We start from the raw sequence: 12,340 nt of genomic DNA on the forward strand, positions 1-12,340 counted from the left end.
GAAACAATAAACCGTTCCAGCAAGCGTAGTTCAGCGAAACGTTGGTCTTGATTGCTTTTTTTGTTACGGTAAGCGCGAGCATTGCATAATGAGTTTTGAAACAGGAGCGTCGTTAAGTAGTCTGAATGTTCATTTCTCGCACTATCGGTAACCATATATGATAAACATCATCTTCACACTCTTTAGTTAATGTACATTTTGCAACAATACGAATTATGAAACAATACGATATCATTCTTCATTCATGTATATGACTAATTAAATATAGGCGCTCTGAAATTGTCACATTTCTGACCAAAAGCCCTAAGTCAGTACCATGTTTCGTAAGCAAAATAGTGCTGCTTATATTATTGATTACGGATTTTTATTTCAGTGCGACCGCTATAACATGATTCGCATAATTGACCTAGTTGATTTAGTAAAGATATTCAGGAAATATCAAATATTAACAACTGACGTTAGTAGATATTTACAAAAACATATTTTTTGAAGATGGCATATATTTAGTATGATTTACAAATGATCGATTCGAATTTTAGTTAAGTGTAGACACTGTCTTCTGTATTTATGGCGATATGACTTTATTAGAATCGAAAAAAAGGTTTCTAATGTTTGTTATTTTGTCTAAATGAACATAATATACGTAAAGATTTAGGTAAAGTAACAGCATGGGCTGGTTGGTAAACACGTACCGTTCAATATAGTTAAGTAGCAGTGTGCTTTTTGTTCTGGTTTAAAAATATAAATGAAATACACTCTTTTCACAATATACTTAATAATTTGCACCCTGATATTAAATTTACAATAGAAATAAACAATTGCAAATTTCCATTTCATGACATACTTGTCATTAAAAACCAAACGCATATTATAACGGATACATACTACAAACGTACGGAATCCAGGCAGTATATCAGCTTTAAATCACGCCATAATAAACATACAAAAATAAACATTCCGTACACGCTGGCTAAAAGAATTTGCTCTATTGACTCCGATCATGAACTTGTACTGAAACGCCTAAATGAGCTTGAACAATAACTTTTACGAAGAGAATACCCTTAATCTGTCATTAAACAAGGTATCCAAAAGGCTTTATCGGTTCCGCATGAAATTTTATTAACAGAAAAACCTGCGGAAAATACAAATGTTATGCCATTTATTTTACATATAATCCTAAAAATAAGCTAGTTTTCGGTGTACTAAAAAATAATATTGACATTTTGGAAAACTTACCCAGGTATGAGCCAAATTTTACAAAATGCAAAAATAATAAAGTGTAAAAAACAATCACCTAATTTAAAGCAGTTACTCACAAGATCTAATTTTGACACAGTCCAGCCCACTGTAAAAAAAATGTAACGATCCAAGATGATGCATGTGTGGTTACATTATAGAAGGCGACAACTTAAGTTTTAATGGTAAAATATTAAAAATAAACACAGAAATGTCAGTGAAACAGTGGTTTCAATAAATAGTACATAGGACAAACTAGACAAAAACTACGTAATCGACGAAATGTTCATGAACAACAAATGCTCGATCCCTCAAGACAAGACAAATGCCATTAAGTAAACATCTTGATGAATGTTCTGAAATGGAACCAAAATTTAAAATATTTCCATTATATAAGTTATATTCGGACACTCTTTCAGCCAGGTTAGTCTTAAGAAAAACAATATTGATTAATTAAAGCCCCTGTTAAATTAATTATAATAATATGACGTTTGACGTCATAATATAAGTAACGTTATTAGACGTTGTTACTCTGACAATTTGACGTTATTGTGTATATTGTGTATGCCCTGATGAGCTTTGCGAAACTGGTCGCCATATTTTAATACAGTTTATATATATATTTATGTATCGTTCATGATATGCAAGTCATATAGATCCGATTGAAACTAGTATGGCATGAAGTAAACAACCAACACCGTATTGAGATTGAAAAAGGGCATTTATTGCAAATGCCATAAAAGTGAGGGCATTCAAAAACTTGATGCCCTAAAACAATGAATGTAATACATATAAAGAACAGTGTATAAAATATGTACATTCATACAAAACAAAACATAATAGTACATATAAACATACAAGTTATGTACAGAATGCCATAATGGGCGATAGAAAAACGCCGGGCGATAGAAAAACGCTTGTAAGCATACATGGCACTAATGAAATGAGAACACTGGGTGATAAAAACCTAAAATTAAATATGGCGGAGGTAGGGGAGGTGGTGGTTTTGAAGCGTAAGCTTTTGCGATGCAATTCGCACCAAAGCATTAACAGATCACATGACTTTTATCTATACAATGATTGGCTAATGCCTAAGCGTGCCTTTAAGGTTACACTGCACTAATGTAGTATGTAAACAAAGGTATTGAGGATAACTTCTACAAAAACAGGAAAAATCATCACAATGACATAAAAAACTTTATGTGTGCATAAACTTGGTTTTATGTATCGTTCATGATATGCAAGTCATATAGATCCGATTGAAACTAGTATGGCATGAAGTAAACAACCAACACCGTATTGAGATTGAAAAAGGGCATTTATTGCAAATGCCATAAAAGTGAGGGCATTCAAAAACTTGATGCCCTAAAACAATGAATGTAATACATATAAAGAACAGTGTATAAAATATGTACATTCATACAAAACAAAACATAATAGTACATATAAACATACAAGTTATGTACAGAATGCCATAATGGGCGATAGAAAAACGCCACCAGGGTAAACAATGGTTACCCACTGAAATGGTAACAATGGTTACCCACCGCCCATTGAGAACGGACAATGGCTAGCATATAAACTATGAGTAAAAAAGCATTCACCAGTAAATACTTTAAATATAAACAGTGCCTACTAAAGAAATACATACACGGGTGACTATTTTTACATATATACCTGTAGGAGAGCTGCTGGTCGCAGCTTTAAATGTCATATCTGCTAAAGTACAAAAATCACGAATGCATCCCTTTGAGCTGCTGCCTTACACCGTCAGCTCATATGGTTATACAGTATGAGGGAAGAAATAGGGTGAAATATAGAGCCAAGAGCTGCTGCTTTAAACCGTCAGCTCTGAGCAAGAACTGTAACAAGTAAAGTAGATATTAGGAGTTGCTCCATTAAACCTACAACTTATATATGAGCTTGTGAAATGAGGAAAAGAGAACGAGAGCTGCTGCCTTAAACCGTCAGCTCTGAGCGTGAACTGTAACAAGTAAAGTAAATATTAGGAGTTGCTGCCTTAAACCGTCAACTCATATCTGAGCTTGTGAAATGAGGAAAAGGGGACGAGAGCTGCTGCCTTAAACCGTCAGCTCCCAGTTTTCAAGAGTTGTTGTGTAAGCTCAGTATAGGACCTATATGGGGAGAGATTGAGGGCGTATGTATTTAAGGTATGCTTGTGATTTCCATCGACCTAGTTGTTGAATTTGGGATGGGGACATGTGGTTGCTATGTGCGTGAGTTGCGCCCCCAATACGAAAAGAGTGAGCTGTAAAAAGTTTTGGATCCAAGTTCGATGCAATTACACATCTGTGTAACAGTGTTCGGAAGAATGTAGTTGAAATTGCCTCGCCGTTAGTGAAACGGAAAAGTGGACCAGGGTATTGTGGGGCTATACGTAAATAACGTAATACCGCCCGGATGGGGCACAACTGTTTGCATGCCTGACGGGATAATGGGATTGTTGCACAGCGGCCTTGTGAATGTTTGTAGGCATTGACCAAGACTGATACTCCTGAAACAATTGAGCCGTTGAATGTAAAGGATAAGTTCTGCCTTTGAATGACATTCATGAAACCCATAGAGGAAGTGGCTAGTTCCCCTAATCTAAACAGCCCATAGAAGGCAAACAAAAACATAGTTCGCATAAGAACTTGGGTGTACTTGTCTGAAACCAAGACACGAAGATTTGACAATAGCAACTGAAGATGGTCTGGTGTGAAAGGATGACGCCTATCAAAGTTTTTGTGGCGACGGATGCTGTGCAGTAATTTTTTGATGACAAATGACTCTGCGGGGTTTGAAAAGCCCTTAAGTTTGTGAACGTAGGTAATGGCTGAAATATACGAGGTAATGGTGGATGCCTTTAACTGACGTGCATTACATACTGCTATGAACTGGGCTAGTTGTTCTGTAGTAGTGGGCCATAGCGGTTGTTGAGGATAGTGAGTTGAATGAAAATTGTTGTAATGCTGTAGCGCATTTTGGTAACTTGCCCTAGTGGATGGGGCAAGAGACGAGTTCAAAAGATTGTAAATCTGCAAGTTCAGTTGAGCAGTAGAAGATGATCCGGAATTGCAGTTGGAACCTTGTCCATTTGTGGAGCTGAAGCTTGAAATTTCTCGATCTGTGAACGAGAGAGTAGGTCAGGTAATATGTTAAATTTACCAGGAATATGTTCAGCATTGAGTAGAATGTTAAATTTCATGCTTGCCAAAACTAGGCGACGTACTAGGTGCATAATGTGAGGTATTTTGCAGGTCTGGCGGTTAATAATATGTACTACGGCAGCGTTATCTGTGTGTAGAATAATACACTTTTCCTGTAATTCGTGGCCCCAGATCTCAATTGCCAAAACAATCGGGAACAGTTCTTTAAACGTGATATCAAAAGGTAACCAATTTTCTGACCATGTGCCAGAAAACCAATGGTGTTTAAATACTGCCCCAAAACCGATTGAGCCAGATGCATCGGTATGAAGGTGTAGGGTGTCGGAGGTTAACCAACGGCGCTTATGAAGAAGGTTTTTTCCATTAAAATGATCTGCAAAAAGCCGCCATGCATGCAGATCTTTTCTGCTTTCTTTGTTCAAAGTTATGTGATGGTTAGGATTTGTGACCTTTTTGGTAAGGTCTGTAAGGCGACGTAGAAAACTGCGACCTGGTGTTACCACCTGGCAGCAAAAGTTTAGTAAACCTAGGAGGGATTGTAATTCTTTCAGTGTGACCTTCCTGGACTTGGAGGTTTTCATCAGAAGTTCCCGAAGTTTTAAGAGCTTGTCATGTGGAAGACGTACTTCCATTGTAAGTGAGTCTAATTCTAAACCCATGAAAGTGATGATAGGTGTGGCATTTTCCGTCTTTTCAGACTTAATGGGAACTCCAATGAGGCTGCAAAAATCAAGAAATTTTTGTAAATTTGTTTGACAAATTTGCGAGTCAGCGGGACCTAGGAAAAGAAAATCATCGAGAATATGTACCATGTGTTTAATACCCAGAAATTTTTCTGATGCGTAGTGGAGAGCAGTGCTGAACCGTTCAAAAATAGCGCAAGATGAGGATGCTCCCATAGGGAGACATTTATCGAAATAAATTTTTTCCTGGAATTTGAAACCTAACAGGTGATAATCTGATGGGTGAATGGGGATAAGACGAAAAGCTGAATCAATGTCAGTTTTGCTAAAAAGTGTACCCGGGCCCAGGTTTAAAAGGAGGTCTACTGCCTCATCAAAAGATGAATAAACTACAGTGGCAAGGGTGGGGTCAATGAAATCATTGATAGAATCACCTTTAGGGTAACTGAGGTGATGAATTAAGCGGTATTGACCCGGTGATTTTTTGGGAACTAGACCAATGGGGCTTACGTGTAGGTTATCAAATGGTGGAAAATCGAAAGGGCCTTCTATACGACCAGCTGAAAGCTCATTTTGTATTTTTTGAGATACCAGTTGAGGGAAATCAGAACAAGATTTTAAATTTGGTGAAGTGCGAGCTTTACGGGGTCCTAAAAATCCTAATTTGAAACCTGTCATGAAACCATCTACAATATATTGTGACCATGTATATCCTGAAAGAAATGGGATTAACTGGTTGACATTTACTGGTGTGACCAAATTATAATTGTTTGGATGGCTTTGGGCCGGAACTGGAAGGGTTTCTCTTGCCAGAGAGGGACTGGGAGGCCTGTTCCTTGCTGGAGTATGAGCAGTTGAAAGCAGTGTGGGGGCCCCGGCAGAAACCACAGATATGAGGGTGGGGGCAGTTGATGCGTTGACAGTGGGTTGGTTTGTTGAAGTTCCAACATACGTTGTCCACGAAACGTTTTGGACGGTTTGAGGGGAACGATCTGCGTTGAGTGGCAGGTCTTGAGGGACGAAATGACTGAGGATTGTGAGTATTAGTGTTTAGAGTGCTGGCCATCAGCCAGAATTCAGTGTGAATTCTGTCCCAAGGCAAAGGAACAGAAGCTCGAAACAAACGAAATTGATTGTCGTAATACTGAAAGGCTGGACCTGGACAGCGAGTAGCCAGATCTCGGATGATCTCCATGTATTTTAGGAGTTGTTGCGTTTCCCCAGGGTACTTGTGTGTCCTTACGGAAACGTAGCGAATGAACGCAGACGTCCAAACTTCAATTGAGGTGATTTTTGTACAGCGTGTAGATGGTTGGATAGAAATATGTGCATGTTTGTCCAGTTGCAGAGTGAAGTTAGAAGATTGAGAGGCAGAATTAACTGGAAGGAGAGATGAAAGTTCTACATATTTGCCTTTCCAAATGTCCTTACATAATGACTTTTTAATTTGTGGAAGTATTGGTGTGCTGATTGGTTCGGCGTAGTGCATACCAGTATCCGGAAGAAGGCCCATCATGTGTGTGCTGAGTATTTCCTGAAGATTTGCTGGTGGGTCGACCTCATCTTCTGAATAAGAGTCGTCCGAGTAGTTGAATGGTACCTGAGGGGGTTGTTGATGTGGTAGAACAACTGCATTGGGTGGCACGGGTCCAGGTACCTGAGGGGGTTGTTGATGTGGTAGAACAACTTCATTGGGTGGCACGGGTCCAGGATTAAAATCAACACCCTTGATGTGCTGGATTGTGTTGTTCCCAGATCCATTGTGAGCATTGGATGGACCAGTAGATGTCCCCGTTTCTTGTACTGGAATTGCTGTGGATATTGATGGTGGAGGACTGGTGGGTGTGGAGCGTGATTTCTTGGCCGTTGTATTATCACAGCAACTGCATATTGTTGTTGTTGCCGATCGTTTTTTAGTTTTCTTTGCAGGCCTCATCTGAAAATCAATTGATAGGTAATTATAAAATTAGATATTCAAATATATTCTATGTATACTTTTCCAAGTGTTAATTGCTGGATTTGTCGTGTATAAAGCCATATAACCATGTTATTAGTAAACATTCTAAAAGGGGATTTAAATATATTCTATGTATGTACGAGATATGTTGTACAAAAGGACAATTGATTATCCCCAATTAGATAAAATGATAAAATAGACCCAACAGTGTGAGTTTGATAGTCCCACAAAGATAAATGGTTAAAGGCGGAAAAATGATTCATAAGGAATGCATGAGGCTAGTAACTAAATCACGCATAAAGATATGGCATAAGGATGGCAAGTAAATCATGCCTAGATGAAAGAACAACAAGCGTGAGGCTGGTTACCACATTGTGAACAAGGGAGATAAATCTGATATTTCAATTCACAAGACTGCTGCCGTTAGTTCCCTTATTTTTGTGTAAAACACACAATAATTATTGAGTAAGCAGCCAACAACTGAATAATGTATTGATAAAATAATACAATGTTAAAAGTGTGAGGTTGGTAAATTAATCACACTAAAATATAAGAAATATTATAAAAAATAGGGCATGCAGCTGGAAACTAAATCATGCCTTTATTTTATAAATAATAATAAGCGTGAGGCTGGCAACTAAATCACGCATAAATATATGGCATGAGGCTGGTAACTAAATCATGCCTTTATTTTATAAATAATAATAAGCGTGAGACTGGAAACTAAATCACGCAATAAAAATAAGGCATGAGGCTGGTAACTAAATCATGCCTTTATTTTATAAATAATAATAAGCGTGAGGCTGGCAACTAAATCACGCATAAATATATGGCATGAGGCTGGTAACTAAATCATGCCTTTATTTTATAAATAATAATAAGCGTGAGACTGGAAACTAAATCACGCAATAAATATAAGGCATGAGGCTGGTAACTAAATCATGCCGTTATGTTATAAATAAGAAAAAGCGTGAGGCTGGTAACTAAATCACGCATAAATATAAGGCATGAGGCTGGTAACTAAATCATGCCTTTATTTGATAAATAATAATAAGCGTGAGGCTGGTAACTAAATCACGCATAACTGTAAGGTATGAGGCTGTAACTTAATCATGCCTTTATGTGATAAATAATAATAAGCGTGAGGCTGGCAACTAAATCACGCATAAATATAGGGCATGAGGCTGGTAACTAAATCATGCCGTTATTTTATAAATAATAATAAGCGTGGTGTTGGTAGCTAAATCACGCATTAATAAAATCTAGTGTAGGCGGATTTTAATAAATCACGACTAGATTAAATAATAATTAGCATGAAAATAGAATGACTAGCTAATTGCTAGTGTGCATGTTGTATGATGCTGCCAACGAAGTCATTTATGAGTCTGTTACTCAATCTCACAGAGAGCTAGCTGTAGCTCATCAAACATTGAATAGTAATACATATCTTAGTAATACATATCTAAGGTCTGAGCTCAGCTGCTGAGGATGCGTTTCGTGGCGGCGACCACTGCTGCTCTGATGTTTCTGTACAGCTGGCGTTGTCCCTGGCTGGATAGGTGGCATCCATCTTTTGCGAAGTTTCTTTCTTTGGAGGAAATTGTCCAAAACCCTTTTAAACGCCATAGGCAAGCTCGGCTGTCTAACACCGATCTCAAACGTTCAGAAAGTAGCAAGTTTAGACTGTCCACCCTGTTATTGAACCATATCGTGTCAACTGGGTATTTTGAAGAGACTTGTGGAGTGCAGCGATGTAAACATTGCATTACCACAACATAACGCACATTCAATTCAAATAAAAGTGTTCTCACCAGGTCTTCAATTTTATTTGCCACAGAAAGAATTGAACACGACGAATCATAAATGTCGTTGGTGCCAATAATCAGCACAACAATTTCCGGTTCAAAGTCAGAAATCTCGGTTAAACGATTGTGTAGTGTTTCGACGCGAGCACCGGAGAATCCAGAGTATTGCACTAGAGGGTGTCCTTGCAGATTCAAGTTAAAACGTAGAGTGGAGTCATGTCGGATGAAATCTTTAAGGTGCCTCACGAACGAATGGCCGAACAGCTGTACTTTTAGCGGACTGGGCGCAGCCATGTTTGATGACGCGATGACGTCACTAAATTGTCAGGAAACTGGTTTTCTTTGTCTCCCAGAAAACCATGCACACATGAATTATAATCGTAAAATCCACGGTAGAGCCAGGTCGCCGCCGATGAAATGAAACGGATAACTCATAACTAAAGAAGTCTTAGCATGAAAGCATAATGCTTTACCTTGTAATAAAATCCAAAGTAATATAAAAAGTGTTTTGAAGCGTAAGCTTTTGCGATGCAACTCGCACCAAAGCATTAACAGATCACATGACTTTTATCTATACAATGATTGGCTAATGCCTAAGCATGCCTTTAAGGTTACACTGCACTAATGTAGTATGTAAACAAAGGTATTGAGGATAACTTCTACAAAAACAGGAAAAATCATCACAATGACATAAAAAACTTTATGTGTGCATAAACTTGGTTATATGTGTATGTGTGCTACGTGTAAAGTGACGATGATAAATATCATTTTATTTGAAGTTAAGAATTGTACCACTGCCATTTAAAAGCTGTTATAGAAAAGTGATTATCTAATGACATAACTTCAAGGCGGCTTAGCAGCTTTCAATATTCTAAATATAATTAAATTTGTATGGCCTCGGCATTCATACTACTATACAGCATCTGGTGTCGGACGTATATTGATAGCAATAAAGATATAGTTATTGTTCATGTTCTAACAATAATAGCATATTATCATGCTCTCATCTTCGATGCCTTGAAAATAAATGATAAATGATAAATGATTATCTTTAATAAAAATGGTTATGTATAGCGTTTCATAAGCAATAACTAAAGAGAAGGCACGGTATTAATCAATATGTAACAAAGAGCATCTTTTTTACCGTAGTATTTGTTCAGCGATGTCAATACATTACTTGAGCAATATTAAAGTGACTTTAACTGCCAACGTTTTGGCCATACTGCTAGTTTTCTGTGTACACAACGAGTTGTGGGAACTGTGGAAGTGAGGAATGCAACATACAGGACTGTGACAAACCAGCTACGTGTGCAAACTGTAGTGAACACCACCCAGCATCATCATCCACGTGTGCAGTGTGCCAAACAATTACAAAGAAGCACAGGCTGCAGTCAATCCTTTAACGTCAAATTGAAGTTCGTGTTTTTAAACTGTCAATCTTTTAATACTGCGAGACAAAACTTAGAACACCTTGTAGAAGAATATGAAGCAGATGTTCTATGCTTAAATGAAACGTGGCAACACGCGAACGGTACCCTCAATTTTAATAACTGGAGGCCATTCATGAGACCCAGAGGAACCGATAACCATGGAGGAGTAGCAATTTTCTTTAGGGATACAAAAACATCATATGTTGCAGAAAGATGTCACACATTCGACAGACCAGGATAAGAGGTAGTGTCGGCAAAAATAACAACAGATAAAAACATTACTGTATATTTGATAGTTGCATACATTCCGCCAAAACAGAAATCACAACAGGAACTGTTGAAAGAATCTATTAAGCAATCGGGTGTAGACAATATAATTCTTATGGGCGATTTCAATGGGAAAAGCCAAGAGTGGCACAACTCGAAAATAGACGAACATCGACAGATTTTAGAAGACCTATTAACAGAATGTAACCTTGTGACACATAACGATGGACAGGCAACTAGACGCAACAGCACCAGCGTCATTGATCTCATCATTACCTCATCCAGGCTGACTACATACATCAAAACGCGTGACACTCTAACCCATTAAACAGTTATATCTGATCATATCGCTTTATTCTGCAAAATACAGATAGACACCTGTACAGCACAAACTGCTCCAAGAACATTTAGACAAATAAAAAAGGTGGACTGGAAGGCATGGAGGGAAGAAACAGAAGAAAAATACAACGAATGGCTGTCAAGAACCCACACAGAGTTAGAAGAAACTTACACAAGCTTTAGTAGCATCTTGGAAACATCAAGAGACAAAATTATCACCGAAAAAACAATTCCCACGAAAAAGAAATTAAGACCTTGTTGGTGGAATGAAGACATCTCGCTTGCAAAACAGCACCTTAACTTTTGTCAAAAGAAGAAATACCCCAAGCAATAAGGACAGCTTAATACTTGCTAAAGATAAGTACACTAGGAAGAAAGAGGCAGCGCAAGAAGAATGGTCTGAAAACTTGGTCAAGCAATTTTACAGGTCAAATAACCCAAGAGAAATGTGGGATTATTACAAGAAACTTACAAAGAAACCCTCAACTAACTCCGTCTGACCCCTCATAGCTGAAAGACCTCAACCAGTTTTCAAACCAGAAGAGAAGTGTGAGATTTTACAAAAGCGCTTCTTCGAGGAAAATCACCTTAATGGCTGTGTTTTTAACGAAGAGTGGAAGACACTTGTTTGAAAACGTTGGGAGAACTCATCTACCGGTAGGACATTCTATGAGTTCTTTCCATCAGTCGAGCAAAAGCGACAACTTGACCACCAAGATAAGGCAACATATGGCGTGATCCTGCAGCTACAGACAGGCTACTCAATTCTTAATGCACATCGCAACAGGGTTGGCATCAATGTCTCACCACTGTGCACATGTGGAACCCTGGAGACTACAGAGCATTTCCTCCTGGAATTCTACATCCACGAAAAACACCGTGACGAGCTCCTGAAAGCACTAAACAAACTATGTGGAGTTACGGCCCTTGATATCAAAACACTTCTTAACACATACGAGCACCCCTACATACCAGGGCCCGTATTCACCAACCACCTAAGTATTAAGGATAAAATTTCCTTACTTATCTAAGAATTTACCTTAGGCAAAAATTTCCTTAACTTTCTCACTCAAAACGTCCCTTAGGTATCACCTAAGGTAAGATTTACCCTTAAATACTTAGGGAAAATTAATGTGATTTCGTTTGTAATAAATTCTTAAACTTGACCGTTCACTCAGAAATATTACTATATTTAGTAACATGACCCTGACAGTGCTCGCAAAATGGCGGAATGTTATTAGCGGACAAATGTGCTGTTAAGAAAGTTCTAAATATTACTTGTAGATGATGATTAATTAATATAAAAAGTGCATAATGTAAGAGATTTACGCTTCCGGCATCTATCGAAACAGCTGTTACAAAGTATCTGTATCGATTTTATGCTGTTGTCGTCGATCTCTTAATCATCAACACACATGTACACAAATTTGGAAAAAAAACACGGAAGTGAATG

The 12,340-nt window shown here is 38.0% G+C and overlaps 1 protein-coding gene across 2 annotated transcripts; it reads right to left on the minus strand.

Moving 5' to 3' along the window:
- Positions 1-1,938: 1,938 nt before the first annotated feature.
- On the minus strand, positions 1,939-9,431 carry LOC127862155 (integrase/recombinase xerD homolog). Of its 2 annotated transcripts, XM_052401154.1 has the most exons (3): positions 9,325-9,411; positions 6,581-7,025; positions 1,939-4,363 (listed from the first exon to the last, which is right to left on the minus strand). In XM_052401154.1, exons 2-3 carry the CDS (start codon positions 7,023-7,025, stop codon positions 3,372-3,374), a joined length of 1,437 nt encoding a protein of 478 aa, XP_052257114.1. In that variant the 5' UTR covers positions 9,325-9,411; the 3' UTR covers positions 1,939-3,371. The 2 variants fall into 2 exon arrangements, with proteins under 2 accessions (XP_052257114.1, XP_052257115.1); XM_052401155.1 differs by having other exon boundaries at positions 1,939-9,431.
- Positions 9,432-12,340: the final 2,909 nt, after the last annotated feature.

This window comes from Dreissena polymorpha, chromosome 16, assembly GCF_020536995.1.
Source record: "Dreissena polymorpha isolate Duluth1 chromosome 16, UMN_Dpol_1.0, whole genome shotgun sequence".
NCBI lineage: Eukaryota > Metazoa > Mollusca > Bivalvia > Myida > Dreissenidae > Dreissena > Dreissena polymorpha.